This window comes from Monocercomonoides exilis (genome assembly GCF_001643675.1).
Source record: "Monocercomonoides exilis strain PA203 chromosome Unknown scaffold49-690789, whole genome shotgun sequence".
NCBI classification, from domain to species: domain Eukaryota; phylum Preaxostyla; order Oxymonadida; family Polymastigidae; genus Monocercomonoides; species Monocercomonoides exilis.
The window spans coordinates 156,940-175,144 of record NW_027150594.1 but is presented as its reverse complement, the minus strand read 5'-3'; the positions used below and the strand labels follow the sequence as shown (position 1 = coordinate 175,144).

Genomic DNA, 18,205 nt, shown 5'->3' with positions numbered 1-18,205 from the left:
TAAAAATTTAATCAAATTTCTGTTCTCACTCAAGAAACTGCACAAAAATCGAAGTTGAATTTCAATAATCCAGAAATATTCAACTGAGAAAAGTTTGTTGAATTGGAACAGATAATTAATCTGAATATTCTGTTTTCATTATCACTAAAAAATTATTCAAAAGGAACTTTTCAAGATTATTCAGGCAAAAAATTGCACAAAAATCAAATCATGTGAATAATAGGTTTCAACCACAAGGAGGAGACAACTTAAAAGTGAAATCATTTTTTTTTTAGAATGATATCTTCTTTTAATCTCGATTGTTCGAATTCTTTACTATAATTTTTCAAAAAAATCATTTTTGTTATCGAAGAACAAAAAAAAATGTTTCATTATAAAACAATCACAAAGAATTGTTCTTTTCAAAGTGAGAAAAATTATATGACTGTGCAAATATTGAAATCCTCTAATTTTTCTTTTCATTGTAGTTGTTATTTCACATCCAAGAAGATCATTTGTTTTGTTGGTTTGTTTTTCTTTTTTCGTCCAGATTATAATGGTGATCGCTTTGTAACATTTATTTTTCGAAAATAATTTTTTAATTATTCCAAAAATAATCTTTAAAGAAAAAAATATTAATTTGTTATTTTTCATTGAAAGCAACTCAAATTATTTTATTGCTGTTTGACGATTGTTGGAAAAAGCTTTGAATAATTTTGGACAAAAATTTTCTGAGTTATAAATCAAAGATACAAAATATTTTTAATGCAAGATTATGAAAAAATGAAGGATATTCAAACAAAATTCAAAAAGTTATAACGTGAAAAGAATTATTCTGTCTTTTAAACCTGAGTGACGTAATGACTTTTGACGTAAAATTTTTGAATTCTGACGGACTTGGAAATTTTATCACGTCACTGAAAAATTTTAATTAATTCTTTCACAGTGTTTTGATAATGTTAATATTATTTTTATTCTTTTATTCTAACCTTCAAAAAATTAATAAATAATATCTTAGAATTTTGTTTTTATTTTTGATCACACAAATAAAATGTATTCCACTGACGCATTAGTCATTTGAGGAATTTCAATTGTCATTGACGGTCACTGACGTCAGCTTCAGTCAATACGCAAATGGAAATACCGTCGAAAGATTATCAAAGTGAATTACCAGATGAGTTGGTTTCGAGCATCAATAACCCTATAATTGTTTGCTTTTTAAAAAAATGAATTTGATAAAATATTTTATTTTGTATTTGATTCATTGCAGCAAGAAGCTTATGAAAAAATGAAAAAGAAAATGGAGAAAGCGAAGTACTCATTTGTTCAACTGCAAAAACGCATTAACTCAAAATATGGAACAGGTTAACGTTAAATTTGAAAATAATATTCAAGATTCATTTTTTGTTAATTTTTCCTAGTGTTCGTTCATCCAAAAAAGAAAAATGAATATATATCAAAGCTCAAATTTGAACTGTTGGAAGATAGTTTATGGATAACTTATGTAATTACGGACGAAAATGGATATACAGGGAAAGATTGTCACAAGTATTTCCTTTGCCCTGTATCCAAGGATGGATATGCTTGCGGCATATCAGGAAGGAAGAATTATTCTATTGTTAAACATCACAAGTGCGATTTACTGAGTATTAGAGAATTTTTGAATTTCAAAAAACAGACAGATTTACCCATTACCAAAAGTTCTCAAGAGCACACTATATCATTTGAACGAGATTGTTCACCCAAAGAATTAGAAAAGCAGTTTATATCGATGGTTGGAAGGTGCAATGCTTCTTTTTTGTCTTCATCCTCAAAGGAAGTTAATACATTCATATTCTCCTTAATTCGAGCCGGTCAAGCAAATCCTTCTATTTCACCTATGTCAATTTTCCCATACTTAACACGAAGGAAAATTTCTCATTTGATCATCAATGAAAAAACTGACAAAGAGAAGGAAAAAAAGCAAAAAGTTTCAAACAAGGGAATAAGCATAATGTTTGATGGAGCAACTGCTGCAAATAAAAAATTCATGGTGGTGAATGTTTCCATTTTGTCTTTGAATTCTTCTCCATTTTTTTGGGGTCTTTATGAATCGTGTGGAACAACGTCGGAGTTTTTTTTATTCATTCAACAATTAATCTCAGAGTTTCGATCATTCAATGCAGTGATCAGAAGTTTTTGCACTGATGGTTTTTCTTCACAGAAAAAGGCAATAACTCAATTCTCTGAATTCGAAGAAACAAGATCAGGAAGTTCTGAAAGAAACAGATACACATTTTTTCCAGTTCATATTCATTGCTGCAACCATCTAACAAATTTAGTCATCATTAATGCTTTTTCAAAAATACCATTTTTAATTTCCATCAAACAAATGTTACAAGATTTTTCACAACGATCCCATTCTAAATCTGTAAGAACACTCTTGAAAAAGCGCATTCCTTCATTCGTCACAACAAGATGGATGAGCCTGTACAATATTTCTTCATTTGTAAGGAAAAAATTCGATGTTGTTGTTAATCAAAAATTTATGGACTATTCAAGTGTGTTAGATATCATCAAAACTGAGTTGTTGCTTTTCCCTCTACAGAATCTACATTTGAAGTTTGAAAAAGACAGAACAAAGCTTTTTCGAGTGTTTCCTTATTTACTCGATTCATTTGATTATCTTTTTCATATTTCCAAGCATCGTTTGTTTCAAGATGCAAAATGGCGCAACGCAATCGTAAACATTATCATTTTGTTACATAATTATTTTTTAACAGGAATTCGGGGGGAGTACGTGTCACTTTCTTATGCATTAACCCCAGAAGGAATACAACTATTAAGAAAACATACATTTCCGAAATCTCAACTTTCTTCCTTTTTTCCATTGGGGTGTACTATTCAACAATCCGATGAAAGTGAAACAACATTGTTAAATCAACCTCAATCTTTCCCTGTTTCAATTTTTCATCCTTGGCCTTTTCCATTAGATATTTCGGAAAATACATATTTTGTGTCAAAAAGTTTTAATTCTTTCGATTCTTCAACTTCCTTTATGAATGAAGATACTCATGATATTTATGATCTTTCAACGCCAAAAAGAAAACAAGTTTGCTTCGACAAACAAAATTCATCAATTAAAAGCAATAGTTTGCAATCAATATTTCTTCATTTTTATTTAATTTTTTTTTTTTTTTATTTTTTCATGATTTTTAGGTTCGGAAAATAAAAATGAGGAATTTATTGAGATCGAAAAACTAATAAAAGAAATTGAAGAAAAAGAAAAAGATGATCTTACGAAAATTGGTGAATTGAAGGGTTTGGAAGACAGTGAAAGCGAAGAAAGCGACGAATATGGACTTGTACAAGCAGAAAATGATGCGATTGATGATGTATATGATTGTTTATTTCGTAAGGAATTGGAAACAGAAGATTCTTCATTTATACGGGAAGATTTTGCGTCATCATCAACATCACCTTCTTCTTCCATCTCGCAGACTTTGAGATCTTCTTCTTCTTCTTCAGAACATTTTTCAGATATCGATACTGAATTGAGAAATGACTCCTTTCATTGTGCATGCAGCACAGCTGGAGAAGAGACGTTTCAAGATGAAGAAGAAGTACAGGAATTATTTTCGACAAAGAAAATAGATTTATGTATAGAATTCAACGAAGAGAAAGAAAAAACTATTTTGCAAGAAATCCAAAATTTGCTATACACAAACTGGTTTCCTCGACTTGACAGATCATTTACGAATTATGCTCGGAGCGTGCTTAAAGATTATGGAAACAATTCTATAACTGCTTGCAAGTTGTTCTTTGAAAATCAGATGAAATCGAAGCCGGAAGAAATGCTCGAAAAAGATCCAGAAATCTTTTACAATGTAATTGCTGAGTTTGGTAATCTCCAATCGTTGTATTCAGGCTTATGTTTGTCACTAATCCTATCTCCATGCAGCGAAGCTAGTTGCGAGAGAATTATTTCGAAAATCAAAAACATAATTGGAGATAAAAGAAACTCGATAAGCTTACAAACTTTGGAAGCATTACTTCATATTTGACTTTAATCACTGTTTTGTATTTGTCTTTTAAAAATTTATTTCATTTCATTCTATTTTTCAAGTTATTCTTATTGAACAAGCAAAACATATAAATCATATTCAAAAATACAACGCTTTCAACGTGATAAAATGATCTTTAAGTTGCGAATGATTTCTCATAATATGTATTTTAAAAATGAAAAATCATGCAGACATATGTTTTTATCATAATATAAAACGTTCATTCTCTTTGTCTAACATCGCAAACTTGTGGTTTTATGTTCCTGTAATGAAGGACTTTGAAATTGAAATTTTATGAAAGATTGTTTCAAATGAACAATGCAAAATGAAAACAAAACAAAAAATATAGATGCACTTTCTCAGCATCATCAATTTTAACCTTTATTATAAAATGAATATTGATTTGTTTGAGTGTTAGCATTTAATCATTTCATTCGATTGATACAGCTTGTGAAATGAAGATCACTTCACTGGCCTTCATTCATAAAGTCATTAATTGTTTGTATCTTTCCTTTATTCTTCTCTTCCTCTTCTAAAACCATTCGATTAACAAATCATTCCTTCTTTAACTATTTCGACATTAGCAATTCTGCCTGGCCCGTCCAAAAAAACAACACAGCAACGCCATTCTGTGAAGAGAGCTCCGCACGATCAAAACATTTTTTGGCCCTTTGAATCTAGCCAAATGCACTTACAGTTTCATGTTTTGGAGAAATCTCAAGAATCCTTCCCTCTTCAGCTGTGTGGATGAGCACAGCTGGATCACTGAAAAGACGATTCTGCAGGAAAAGCTGTCATTTAACTATCTAAACCATATTTATGCCCACGAGCTCACACTATCAGCGGGGATATTCAACCTCCACGAAGAAAAACTTATCATAGAGGCTGATATGCGCTTGCTGCAGAATCTGCTGCACCTGCCATTCTATTTGGATGCTGCTCCGCTGGGAAGCAAGACATTTTGGAGATCGTGTGCCAGACGCTGAGTCCAACTGATGCACATGTTGTGTTTGAGAGTGGACGAGGCGCAGAGACGACGGCGATGCATTTTCTGGAGCATGTGCCCATCGGCGAGGTGGATGCACCAATGCAGTCGATTGTGCTGCGGAACGAAGGTGGGACGAGCATCGACTACAGACTCGACCTGAGTGATGTGGAGCGGCTGAATGCATCGGCGTCTGATTTCCCTCTGCTTGAGTGCCCTGATACAAGGGGGATTGTGCTGGAGTGTGGAAAGCAGACAATAAACCGGAGCTTCCATCAGTTGATGAAAATAGGTTATTTTGTGAGGATTCCAATCAAGCTGGAAAGCAGAAACAGCTCAATGAACGAGATGAACGAGAATGTTGGAGGAGGAGGAGTTAAGAGAAGGAAGTGATGGACAGAAGGTATCACTCATATGGAGACTGTGCCGCAAGCGCTTCTGGCCGATGAAGACTTCATCGCGAAAAAGGAACAAAGCCGCTAGCACATGAAAAAACGACAACAATTCCAGCTACTCTTTCTCCGCTACCTTTGCAGCTGTGTTTGTTGCCACATGAAAGAATTGGCTTTATGAGTGTGGCTGGTAGGAGCATCGAGCGGAGTCTGGCGTGTTTGATGTGTACTCGTGTGAGGCGGCACCTGGCGCTGCAGAAGAGGGCGTACGAGAAAAGAAAGAAGAGAGACATCCTGCATGACTGGAAAGAGATCCATCCGCTGATCAAGTTGCAGGTTTTGACGATTCTGCCGATCAAAGGAAAAATTGCAGAAGGATAGAAATGTGTGTGCGATGAACAACTTTATGTGATGCATTCTGTTATTTAGGTGAATTTACTTCTGTAACTTTCTCTTTCGATGAATTCGAAGTGGAATTCTTCAATTGAAAATCAGAATACTTCAACTTCATTTGCTGTGAATAATGAAGAAGCAAGTTCAAAAGTTATTCAGATCTTTTTGTATCAATGTTTCCCTTCAACATGTCGAACTTCTTTTATGAATGCTTCTTCTTCATCCTCTTTATCTAATGTTGTTGTTTCCAACATAAACTCAGGCAAAACTTATGATCACTCCGTCATCGCCTCATTCTCCTTCAGCACTTTCAACTGGGAAAAATCAAAGGAATTCCTTCTTCTTTTCCGATGTCTTCTCAATCTTCATCTTCCTCCTCACTTGCAATTGCACCGCATCAGCCAAGCATCCGCAAGAAGCCACTGAGAGTGAGTGTCATTGAGCGCATGACGAAGTCGCGTGGCATTCAAATAGCCACACGACTTGAGCAGTTCCGCCCTGTACTGGAAAAAGCGAGAAACGAAGAAAACCAGTTTCTATTGGCGCCGACTAGGCAGCCTGTTGATCCGCTTTCAGCAGCTGCTGCATTTACACTGCAATCGCGAGCATTGATCAGTTGCATTCAGCTCAATGAGACCACGAAGCAGGTACTGGAAATAGCAGCACAGGCAAAAGTGGAGCAGAAGATAAGGATTTTGCAGAAGGAAAAGAAGAGAGAAGCGTTTGGGATGAACAACCTTTCTCCAACGACGTCCGCTATAAAAGGAACTCCAAGAGAGGACAAAAGTAACCTGATCCAACTGAGAGAGTCACCAAGAAGCAGCAGTGCTGAAGGAAGGAGGATGACTGATGCAGAAGAAGTGAGCGGCATAATTGGATCTCTTCCTCCTTTATTGAATCCGTCTTCTGGCTCTTCTTCTGGTTCTGGTACAGTTTCAGTTCCATTGAATTCTCAAAGGGAAATGGTACTTCAGGGGTCTATACAATCACAGGAGATTCATGGAATTCAATGGATTATTTCAACTGGAGCAACAAACAAGCAAGGCAGCGCAGTTTGTCTACCTCCTTTGTGGATGCAAGACTCAAATGAAGGAGGAAGAGGACACGAATGGCGGATGTCGTCGAAGAAGGAGAAGTTTGGTGGGTTGGATGGGCTGCAGGATTTGGATGGAGATGATTTGGATGGAAGGATGAGGGGGATGCTGGGCGAAGGAAACGAAGATTGTGAATGGAACGACGGTTTCAGAGAGCCATATCAGTAGATATTTTTGAGAATGTTGTTCAAAAATAGCTCGACTATCCGATTTTCGGAGCTGCATAAAGCTTCTCTTCTTTTAAAAGTATTTCTGTTTCAGCCACCGCTCAGTGCAAATAGTAATGGAGCTATTTCTTCTGTTTCTGCTTCATTGTCATCTTCAGTTATCATTTCTTTATCCTCATCTTGCTCCGCTGTTGCATGCATTTCTGGTTCGTTATTCTCTTCTCGTCCTTCTTTTCTCCTTTTTCACTAAATATTTATCATCACAAAAATTTCTTCAATTCTTTTGACCACATTTCCTTTCAAAATATTTTATTAGATCAAGAACTTTGTTTTCTTTCACTTTATTCAACCATCTTTCTTATTTTTCATTTTCTATTCATCTTTTTCTCATTTTGATTTGTTATGTTTTCCTTCATCAACATATTTCCTTGTTTCCTTTTCATTTCATTCATGATCTCTGATTTCAACTCAGAATGTGAAGAAATCCAATCAGATGAAGTGAATGATGATAATGAAGAAGAAGCGTGTGAAATGTTGTTGATATATTTGAAGAAGAAGATGATGATGAATGGATTGAATGAGATTATTAATTGTTGAAAATTGAGATGATGAGAGCAAATAAATACCAATGGAGAAATTCATTGAAATTCTCGTCTTCAGGTTATTGTCTTCTTCTGCAGAGGAGAAACCTTTGAATAGTTTTTCACTTTCAGCTCAATCTTTTCTCTCTCCATCTAAAAATACAAAGCATGCGTCAATCTCTTTTTCATTCCATCTCTTCTTCTTTCGCTTCCCTTATTTCACTCAAATTATCTTTCTTCAAAAACTAATTCTTCGCCAAAGCCCAATGCCAAGTATCTTCGAAATATCTCGCATTTCATCTGTCCTTCTTTATTCTTCCTTCCCAACTTTTCTTTTTATTCTTCAAAATCATCTTATCCTTCGCTCTTTCAGCATTCTTAAAACAAAATTATAATTACTTCAAAAAATAACAATATCAAACCTTCAGAACCAATGCTCAAGTCAATAACTCTATGTTATCCTATTGGCACCTGTTTCCCTCCAATAAAAATTCATAATTCCTTCTGTTTTCAAGTGTTTCATCATCTGATTCTCCAACCGTATTTTCCATCAGTTGTTTCTCCATCAAATGCATCGATTTCTGGTCCTTCTGAAAAATGTGAAATTTACATTTTCTGCTCAAATTCCATCTTTCTTAGTGAAAAAAAGATTGTTTTTCGTCAGAAAATTTCATCTCCAATTCCCTTCCAAGTCCCTTCATCCTGAACACTTTCCTTATGAATTCGCTGTCCGATCTTGATAGTCAGACTGAATAACAAGAAATAGTGCTTTTATTCATTTTCGATCATTTCTATCTGCTGCTCTGAAATCAGTGCAAAAGCTGTCAATAAATAAACATTCATATTTTGTAAAACAAATAAATAACAAACCTTCTTCTCTATTTAAAACAGAAAATCCTTCTTCAGCACCTTATGAGTCCACAAAATTTTGTTTATCCAAAGGAATACTTCTTGTTTGAAATACGTAGCTCTATTTCTTAAATAGTTGAAAAATTAGAACAAAAAGAGAAATAGAAATCATTTCAAATCTTAAAGTTTCTATCTCAAACTTAAATAGAAAAATTGCATTTCATGACTATTGAAAATGGTATTATTTCTTTTTCATAAACAACAAAAATAAAAATTTAAGCAAACATGTCAATATCCATTTCTTTTTCATATTGAAGTTCAATATATTCAGAATATATGGGTCAAGCAATTTATCAAAAAATAATAAACAAATCATAAATTTTCCAAACGATTGTAATGTCCAATCGCTGATCTTTGATTTTTGAAAATTTTGCAAAAATAATTATGGAACAAAAAAATTTAAAAATTTGAAAATGCATTAAAATATGATTAATAATTTTTTTGAATGAATGTTTTTTTAGAAATTTTTTCCATTGGACACCAAAAAACAAACGAATTTGAAATTTTTAAATACTGACGTGAAAAAACTCCAGTGACGGACGTGAAGGGAAAATCTTCTTCACGTCACTCAGGTTTACTGTCTTTCTTGTTATTTTAATGTATTTCAAGGTTTCTTTCTGCAATTAAAAAATTTTTATTTTACTTTTTGATCGAACCACAATAAAGTATTCTCAAGAGATCAATTCATTTATTTGAAGCCGTTCGCAATGTCGTCTGAATATGATGTAATGTTTAAAATTTTAATAATTGGGGATTCAGGTGTTGGAAAATCAAGTATTCTAACGCGTTTTGCGGACGATAATTTTTCTGAATCATATATTTCAACAATTGGTGTTGATTTCGTATGCTTTCTTTCTTGGTAATTTTTAACAAATCATCTATATATACTTTAATATGCTTTTATTTTCAAAACACTATAACATCAAATAAAACGTCAGAAATTTCGAACAGTGGAGATTGATGGAAAAATTGTCAAACTTCAAATTTGGGATACCGCTGGGCAAGATCGCTTTAGAACAATTACAGCATCTTATTATAGAGGAGCAGTGTGCTTTTTATATTAAAAATTCATATATTTAGTTTTTGAACGATAATAGGACGGAATTATAGTTGTTTATGATACAACGTCAAATGAATCATTTATTAATGTCTCCTCTTGGCTCGGAGAAGTCGACAAATCAATATCAGATCCTATCGTGAAATTGTTAGTTGGAAATAAATGTGATTTGGTTGCTCAAAGAAGAGTTTCAGAGGTAGAAGCAAGAAGATTTGCGAAAGAGAGAGGACTGTTTTGGCTCGAGACCTCAGCCAAAACAAGTTTGAATGTAGATCTAGCATTCATACAGTTTGTCATTATTTTTCTTAGAATCAACAAAATCATGACTTCAAAATATTATGTGTCTTATTTTAAAGAATGACAACCGAAATTTTAAAGAGACGAGAAACAAGTATTTCGCAGATGGATAATTCTTATCCGGCTGTGACTGTCACAACACAGTCAACAACAAGCACCAGCGGAGGATCGGGAGGATGTTGTTCGTAGGTTCATAACATATGAACATTACACATCCTCTTTCTTCCTTCCAGATGATAAATCATCTCAGGCACTTTACTTCTCAACTATCATAATCAAATTATTATTATTTTTATTTATTAGTTTTTTTGAAGTTTTATTGTAAGTTTTTTTGCTTAAGTCTGACATCCTTTACACTGACTATACCTTGAGAGTTCTGTGACAACAAATTAACACATCATTATTGAAAAGAAATATTGAAAATTTTTGTTTATATTTGTTTGAAAAAGTGTTTAATGACAAAATCTTTAAAATTCTATTTGGTGAGATGGTGAATTGATATAATGGCTCGCGTCTAACTCTGTTAGCTCCCGAGCTAAAATCATTTCTGCCTTTGAAACAACCAGTTTCATCAGAGCCTGCGTGTGCATCAATGAAGAGGTTTGACTGTTCCAAATAATGCACTCGCAAATATCGGATTCAAGATTGGACAAATCAGAGTGAAGTGATTGAAGTGACGAAGGAAGTGATGTCAAGAGAAGCATCGGAGTTGAAGCAGAGGACTTAGATTTTGGAGGAAGAATGAAAGCTTCTTCAAACTGCTTCATTACGTTAACGAATCGAAGAATTAGTCCTCCTCCATTTTCATTGAAAGAAGATACTGTTGCATTTCCACAAACTATTGCTTTATTTATTGCTTCAAGACATTTGATAAGAGACACAATTTCTTTTGATGAAGAAAAAGCCTGATTAGATGAAACGAGTGTATCAGTTTCGATAATTGATTGCTTCAATTCTTCATTGTTATCAAAAAGAAATGTGGGTGAGGAAGCGAAAGACGAAGGCGAAGACGAAGATGAAGAAGCAGAAGCAGACGTTGGTGAAATGTTAAAGTCTGCTTTTATTTCACTTGGCAACAAAGAACTGAAGTCTTCTTCTTCATCAAAGAGAAATGCTTCTCTAACAAGATGTGAAGTGTGGTTCAATGTTTCAGAATTTGAAGCCTGTGATCCCTTTTGCAGAACAGATGAAGAATGATTTACAATTGGTGCTTGAGACTGAATAAGAGCAACAAAAAGAGGAGATGAAAGGATGGTTGATTCAATGATTGCCTCAGCTTCGTTAAGAAGAAGCCGATGTGCAAGAGACCATTGACATCCGCACAGAGAGTGGAAAATTGCTCGTCTTCGAGTATTTGCAGCAGGCTCAGACTGAGATGACAGATACACTGCAATCATTTCGTGGATCCATTCCATTGGCACACACAAAATGTCAGTGGCAAAGCGGAAAAGAAATGGAAGCTTTGATGTGTTAGGCTGATCAGCTGGCAGGTGGCCATTGAGAGAACAAAAGTGAAGTGAAGAAGGAATCGCTGGAAACATGTCCCATTCTCCCATTAATTGGGCGTCAGAAGATGTTGAGAAAGCAGACTGAGATGCCATTTGTGCGAGTTGATGCGCAGCTCGAAGAAGAACCAGGCGAATCATCTTCCATCGAAATGGCAACTCGTCTATTCCTCTTCCTTCCAAATCAGTCGTGGGGAATTTGAATGATTCAGATCTGAGCTTGTTTATCTCCTTTTTGGTTAGACCACAATCAAAAAGTGGAAACAGTGTGCCGGTTTTACTTGAAATAGGATTATGGCGTTGTTGATTGATTGAGATTGCACCACTCAAAGAAGAAGAAGAAGAAGAAGAAGAAGAAGAAGATGATGATGATGATGAAGCAGAAGCAGAAATATCAGCCGATGCTGTTGAAGAATTAACCATTGGTAAAAAGTAGTTATCTGCAACGGGAAGAGACAAAATCACGAATATTGCCCATTCCCACAACCCAGCAGAAGTCAGCTGATATGCAAAATTGACTGTAGTTCTTAGAAAGAGAGGAGAGATTGAAGCAAATGACAAGGCACTTTCAAATGATCCCAAAGGCTGTCCTTTTAGTGGAGACGGTGGGAGAGAGCCGATTTTCATTCCAGAGCTAATCGTTGAGAGAAGCAAGAAAGGAATACGATAATCCAAAGGCGAATCTGTTGCTGCTAAAGGATGGAGAAGCGATTCCATTGAATGAGATGAGTCTGCAAACACTGACAAGAGATGATACATCGCGTCAAAAGGAGCATTCGATGCGGAGAATGTTGAGGCATTGCAATAGAAAGGCTCACAGAGTGAGGAAAGCCATTGAGATCGAAGAGATCGAGAAATAATGGATTCATCACGCTTCTCGCTGCTTGCGATGGAAGATTCTGCAATCTGACGTTTCTTTCTCTCGTTGGGATGAATGAGTTCTTCTGATAAAAAATGTTGCGCGCAGTTTTTTGTGCACTTTGAAAAGTTATCTTCTTGTTTAGTCTCATTTGCATGGAGTTCGAAATGGAAGCGACGGTGAAGTGATTCAACAATAAAATCATTTGCACCATTATCGCTTGATTCAATAGCTTCAACATCTTCTTCCATTTTTTGTTCGTTGCACAACTTCTTTGAGATATTCGAATTTGATGGTACAAATGGTGGTGTTGACATTCCAGATTGTACTGAAGAATGAAATCTGGAAAGTGCATTTGCAACTGTGGAAGTCGCTTCATTTGATGAAATGCTTCTCTCTTCATCCTCGTCTTTAGATACAGACAACCGATACCAAAACAACATGGCAAACACCCTCATCCACCCCACTTCCTTAAGCAATGGAAGAGAACCTGATAAAACCTTTATTACTGACAGAAGCTCATCTTCCACTTTCTCTCTCTGAGAATCATCATCCCAAAGAGCAACTTGTGCCTGCATCAGAGCAGTAAACAACGGCTTCTGATGAGACTGCTGTCCACACAGTGGTGGATGCGAATGAGGCATCCAAGTGACAGTCTCAATCTCCGACAGCAGCAGCGCCAGCCGATGGAATCCAGCTTCTGAAGCAATCGTCACAGCCCTTTCCACCTGATGGCCAGTGAGGCACAACAGAATCTGAGAGACTGCTTGCGAATACTTCTGATGGACAGATGGCTGTTGAATTGCTGCCAGTGATGATGTCACACGTTCAATGTCTGCTTCCACATCACACCCAACAATCTCAGATAAACATCGAGAAATCGCCCGAACACGCTGCTCCATCAAAATTGGATGTCCGTAATAATCTCTTTCAGACAAAATAACTGTAGATTCTGAAACAATTCCAGAGGGAGATGACACAATCGGTGTCCAAAGAGCAGATGCCAGTTTCATCAGATTCATTGCTCGGATAATTGGCTGTACAATTAGACTGGTTCTATCTGTATTTTCTGAGTTCTGAATGAATGCATTGTATGTGGCTTCCATATCAGCAGCAATCCGAAGAAGAGATGCAGAGACTTTGCATTGGATTACAGATGCAGGAGTTGTTTTGCTGTTAAACTTTCGAGCAATTCCGAGCAAAACAGATAAAAAAGGGAACACAACAGATCTTGCAAGAGCCATTGACTCAAATCCAGGCGCCGAAACCACACGATATGTAGAAAACAGAGGAGGAGTACTCAAAGGCTGTGGAGGAAATTTCTTTGTCTGTGCAAAATAATCAGAAGGGAAATCTGCTTCACTCAAATGCTGGACAATTTCTGAAGCCGAAGAAGCCTTGACAGAATTTTGGCTTGTACCAGGCATTCCAGGAAGTGTATTAGTTTGAGTCAAACTCAGAGAAGCAACTGCCTCTTTCAAATCGCGTCGTCTCTTTGGGATGAACAGCACATATCCACATCCTGCTGTATTTTGGTTTGAATTGTTCGTGGTTGTGCCAGTTTTCGCCCAAGCAATCTCAAACGAGTCTCGAAATAAATTCATCGGATCGGATTGGCTTTTACCGCTGTTTGAAGCAAATGGAGCAGACTGACGAGATGAGAAATGAATTGTGATTGGGGGTTTTGAAGTTATAACCATCGAAGATGCAACCTCTAAAACTCGATTTACGGTCTCTTTGTCCATCTGCTGGGATGGCAATTTAGCTTTCTCAGATGAACTTGATGAGCGAGGAGCAGAAAGAGTGTTATTGAGAAGAATTGAATTTCTCATTTTTGTTTGCAGATTACTGTGAATTTCTGTTGAGGATAAATCTCTTTCTTTACTCTGTGTTGAAGTGAAGCGGGAGGAAGGGGAAGATGAAATGATGTTGTCACTTAGTTGATGAGATGCAGGAAAAAAATTAGTATTTGCTGGAGAGGAAAGCAATGTTACATTCATTTGCGTCAAAACTGGATTCACAAACACCGAACTAGACGGTGTTGTATGTGACTCTAAAAAATTCATTGGGCGAGGAACATCACTCACCGACTTTGGAGATTCACCAATCATCTGCTTTGATCGAGGAAACGCTTCATTTCCAGTGCTTTCATACTCTTTATCGAGTCCGTTCTCATTTTCAACATCATCTTCCTCATCATCATCGTCATCCACCAGTCCATATTTCGAAAAGTGCTTAACTCGGAAGCACCAAACACCTTCATTCGGCGAATAAGACACAAATTCTCCGCCTATTGCAGCAGTTCTCTCTTTGATTTTCTTGGAGAATCGCTTTATGCGCACAGGATCTGTGCTCTGCTCTTTGGTGCCCTTTTCATATACAAACACTCCAAACAGCATAATCTCAGCAGGATGATTCAGACCTTCGCCTGGCTTGGGACATTCAATCTTGGCATTCTTTTTCTGCTGTTGAGAATTCTTTTTATTCGAACTTTCTTCTCTACTGTGCTTTTTCTCTTTGTCTTCTTCCTCCTCTTCGTCTTCGTCTTCGCAAGGATACACCTCCACCTCCTTTGATCTGAACACCACAATCTCATTAAGTACAATGCCTCCTCTCAGATCAACAGGCTCCAGGAATGTTATCTGCCCAAAGTGCGGCTTCCAGATCTTGAACTGCTCAACAGCAGCCAATTCTGCATCTGAATATGTCGACAGCGTTTTAATTGAAGGTGAGCAGCGGTATGTGTCATCAGTCATCATGGGAGGATATTTAGATGGAATCCAATCGGGTTTCTCTCTCAGCTCATCTCTGTCGAAGCCATTGTCTGCCAGTTTGTCGTGCAAAGAGCGCAGTGAATGTGCAGATGCTTCAGAGCGCGGAGTCAGAATGGTTGGAGTGGAATAGCGAGAAGCAGACTGAGGACGAGAAAGAGACCTTGGCTGGTTCTGTGACCGAGGCGTGGAAGAGGAAGATCTGCTGTTGCATTTTGGCTCCTGCATTGACTGGAAGGAAGCCATCGGATTCTGTTCAGATGCTTCGCCCCATTCGTCTTTGGATTGGATGACATCATCCACGTTGTGATAGCGCGAGGGAACATTCTGAAGAACTGGAGAAGAACCATAGCCTTCTTGCTGCTCTGGGTTCCTGTATTTCATGTGGCTTTGCTCTCTGGAATACTCATCACGATCTCTTTCATCTTCCATGCAGCTCTTTTCATTCCTCGTGATTGGATATGATGAATATGCTTGGCCTGATCCGATTGGTGAGTCGAGTGGTGTTGTTGATTGTCCTCTTTTTGAGTTCGAAGGATGCTCTGATAAAGGTGATTGCAAAGGAGAAGGAGTTGACGAAGGAGAAGGAGAAGAAGGAACTGTCATTTTTGATGATTCCTTTGGGAAGTTAATGATGAAATCACCATTCCCTTCAAATAGCGAAGATGAATAAGATTGGGCATTTCTTTTCAGCTTATTGACAAGCGCAACTGGATCGTCAATGAACAAGCGCTTCACATCCTTCGTGGGCTGAATGATAACTGTTGTTGGCTCAACCACAACAGACTCAAACGACGAAGACTTGTCGAACAGAGACGGATATGGCGATATCTTCGAAGCAAACGAGGCAATCTTGTTCTGCAAATTGGCAGTGACTGATGATGAAGTGTTGTTTGATGATGATTTTGGAGGCACCATTCCTGAGCTATAGCGAGAGAGCAGGCCCTGTGACATCTCAACCACAGCGTCAGTCTTGTTCCCAGACGAATCAGTCGATGAAGACCCAGTCAAAGACGTCGCTGTGGTGGCAGTTGGGATGTCGTCTATTTGAAGCAGACTGGGTGTCTGAAGGAGCGTTGCAAGAGGATTGTTGAGTGTTGTTGGTGTGCGCGTCTTGTGCGTCTCAGCAGCAGCAGACAGAAGAATAGACGAGGCAGATGCTTGTGGTGCATTCGCTGAAATGGCATCAGGTGAAAGTGAAGCAGAAGCAGCAGCAGAAGAAGAAAGAGAAGATAAGTTTCCATCTGGTTTTGTCTGTGAGTCTGATTGTAAAGCATTGCCATCTTTTGTGTCAGTTGCTGCTTGCAAGTCATCAGAAATAGCCAAAGAAAAACGTGGATCGTACAACAGACTCTGTCCATATGGAGATGATACAGATGTTCCAGAAGGTGCGGTTGTCCCAGGCGCAGGCTGCATCCCAGGGAAGAGGTCCTTCAGCGTCTGTGGAGGCAGCGAGGCAGCTGGGTAAGCACAGGCAACAGCAGCAGGATTCAGCGCGAAGGGATTGTAAGCAGCGGCAGCAGCTGCGGCGTTGGCTGCTGTGCCTTGTGGAGCGAAGGGATTTGCTGTTGCAGGATTGGCAAATGGATTGTTGGCAGTTGCACTCGGCGCAAATGGATTGGTTGTTGTAGTCGTCTGTGCAAAAGGATTTGCAGCTGCTGTTCCAGTTCCTGCAGTTGCAAACGGATTTGCGGTGTTTGTAGCAAACGGATTGTTGGCTGTTGTCCCTTGTGGCGCAAATGGATTTGCTGGAGCTGCTGCTCCTCCAAAGGGATTTGCTGCTGCTGTTGTAGTTGCCCCTGTTGCGAATGGATTAGTAGCAGCAGCTCCAGTTGCAAAAGGGTTGTTTGCAGCAGGCGCAGCAAACGGATTGGCCGTAGCAGCAGGAGCGCCAAAGGGATTAGCAGCTGGCTGTGTTGTCGCAAACGGATTGGTTGAAGCAGGAGCCCCGAACGGGTTTGTGGCTGTAGCTCCCGCCGCGAATGGGTTGGTTGACGCTGGAGCACCAAATGGATTAGCGGCAGGCGCTCCAAAGGGATTTGTTGCCGCAGCAGCAGGCGCCCCGAATGGATTGGTCGCTGCAGGCGCACCGAACGGATTGGTTGTTCCAGCAGCTGGCGCACCAAAAGGATTAGCAGCAGGAGTTGTCGCAGCTCCAAATGGGTTCGTTGCTCCTGCTGCTGGAGCCCCAAATGGACTTGCTGCAGCAGCTCCTTTCACAACGCTGAATGAAACATTCAATTTATCTGCTGGAATCTGATTAGCTGATTGAATGCCCTGTCCAGCAATCACACGCCCCAAGAAATAATCTTCTAACCGTAGCTCTTCAATGGATTTGTGGACGTATTGCGGCTGATGATTGACAGCGCAAAACACAAGCGTATGACCAACCTTTTGAGGATCCTGAACAGTCTTTGGCTGTCCAATTCCAAGAGTTGTTCCGTGAGGAAGAACTTGCTGCTGAGGAGGAGTTGTTGCACCAGGAATTTGTGTCAAACCATTTGTCGCACCAAAAATGCCAGTAGCACCTGTTGAAGGAATGCCAAATGGATTAGTTGTCGCAGCAGGAGCACCAAATGGATTTGTCGTAGCAGCAGGAGCGCCAAATGGATTGGCCGCGGGTTGAGCTCCAAACGGATTTGCGGCTGGTGTCGTTCCAAACGGATTCGCTGCTGGAGCTCCAAACGGATTGGCAGCTGGAGCTGGAGCACCAAATGGATTTGCCGTAGCTGCAGGTGCTCCAAAAGGATTAGCAGCAGGTGCAGTTCCAAACGGATTTGCGGCTGGTGTCGTTCCAAATGGGTTTGCTGCAGGTGTTGTGCCAAATGGATTGGCAGCTGGTTGAGTTCCAAAAGGGTTTGCAGCTGGTTGTGTTCCAAATGGATTAGCAGCGGGAGCTGGTGCACCAAACGGATTAGCGGCTGGTTGCACTCCAAATGGATTGGCTGCAGGCGCTGTTCCAAATGGATTGGCAGCCGGAGCAGCTGTACCAAACGGATTAGCAGCTGGCGCAGTACCAAACGGATTTGCTGCCCCAGAAGCGGGTGCTCCGAAAGGATTAGCAGCTGGAGCTGCTCCAAATGGATTTGCAGCCGGAGCACCAAAAGGGTTAGCAGCTGGCGTGGTGGCAAAAGGATTAATCATTTGAAATATGTCTGATCAATTATTATAAG

At 38.6% G+C, this 18,205-nt stretch overlaps 5 protein-coding genes across 5 annotated transcripts; 4 read left to right on the top strand and 1 right to left on the bottom strand.

The window, feature by feature from the left end:
* Positions 1-2,851: 2,851 nt before the first annotated feature.
* MONOS_3483 (uncharacterized protein) lies at positions 2,852-4,128 on the top strand. Its single transcript, XM_067873489.1, has 2 exons — positions 2,852-3,110; positions 3,178-4,128. The coding sequence occupies exons 1-2, from the start codon at positions 3,017-3,019 to the stop codon at positions 4,020-4,022; spliced, it is 939 nt and encodes a 312-aa protein (XP_067721055.1). The 5' UTR covers positions 2,852-3,016; the 3' UTR covers positions 4,023-4,128.
* Positions 4,129-5,064: 936 nt separating this feature from the next.
* On the top strand, positions 5,065-5,400 carry MONOS_3484 (uncharacterized protein; the record flags this gene model as incomplete). The annotated part of the gene is made up of 1 exon (XM_067873490.1): positions 5,065-5,400. One exon carries the CDS (start codon positions 5,065-5,067, stop codon positions 5,398-5,400), a length of 336 nt encoding a protein of 111 aa, XP_067721054.1.
* Positions 5,401-6,142: 742 nt separating this feature from the next.
* Positions 6,143-7,054, top strand: MONOS_3485 (uncharacterized protein; the record flags this gene model as incomplete). The annotated part of the gene is made up of 1 exon (XM_067873491.1): positions 6,143-7,054. The coding sequence occupies one exon, from the start codon at positions 6,143-6,145 to the stop codon at positions 7,052-7,054; it is 912 nt and encodes a 303-aa protein (XP_067721053.1).
* Positions 7,055-9,230: 2,176 nt separating this feature from the next.
* On the top strand, positions 9,231-10,330 carry MONOS_3486 (Rab1e). Its single transcript, XM_067873492.1, has 4 exons — positions 9,231-9,385; positions 9,482-9,589; positions 9,641-9,888; positions 9,957-10,330. Exons 1-4 carry the CDS (start codon positions 9,251-9,253, stop codon positions 10,084-10,086), a joined length of 621 nt encoding a protein of 206 aa, XP_067721052.1. The 5' UTR covers positions 9,231-9,250; the 3' UTR covers positions 10,087-10,330.
* On the bottom strand, positions 10,309-18,176 carry MONOS_3487 (putative Nuclear pore complex protein Nup98-96; the record flags this gene model as incomplete). Its single annotated transcript, XM_067873493.1, has 1 exon — positions 10,309-18,176. The coding sequence occupies one exon, from the start codon at positions 18,174-18,176 to the stop codon at positions 10,365-10,367; it is 7,812 nt and encodes a 2,603-aa protein (XP_067721051.1). The 3' UTR covers positions 10,309-10,364.
* Between the last annotated feature and the right edge of the window lie 29 nt (positions 18,177-18,205).

What these genes read in the sequence shown, in the direction of transcription:
- MONOS_3483 (XM_067873489.1), top strand. Translation starts at nt 3,017, where the DNA reads ATGAATGAAGATACTCATGATATTTATGATCTTTCAACGCCAAAAAGA. An exon ending in TTCATCAATTAAAAGCAATA is followed by an intron (nt 3,111 to 3,177) that starts GTTTGCAATCAA and finishes CATGATTTTTAG; the next exon opens with GTTCGGAAAATAAAAATGAG.
- MONOS_3486 (XM_067873492.1), top strand. Translation starts at nt 9,251, where the DNA reads ATGTCGTCTGAATATGATGTAATGTTTAAAATTTTAATAATTGGGGAT. An exon ending in CAACAATTGGTGTTGATTTC is followed by an intron (nt 9,386 to 9,481) that starts GTATGCTTTCTT and finishes ATAAAACGTCAG; the next exon opens with AAATTTCGAACAGTGGAGAT. An exon ending in CATCTTATTATAGAGGAGCA is followed by an intron (nt 9,590 to 9,640) that starts GTGTGCTTTTTA and finishes GAACGATAATAG; the next exon opens with GACGGAATTATAGTTGTTTA.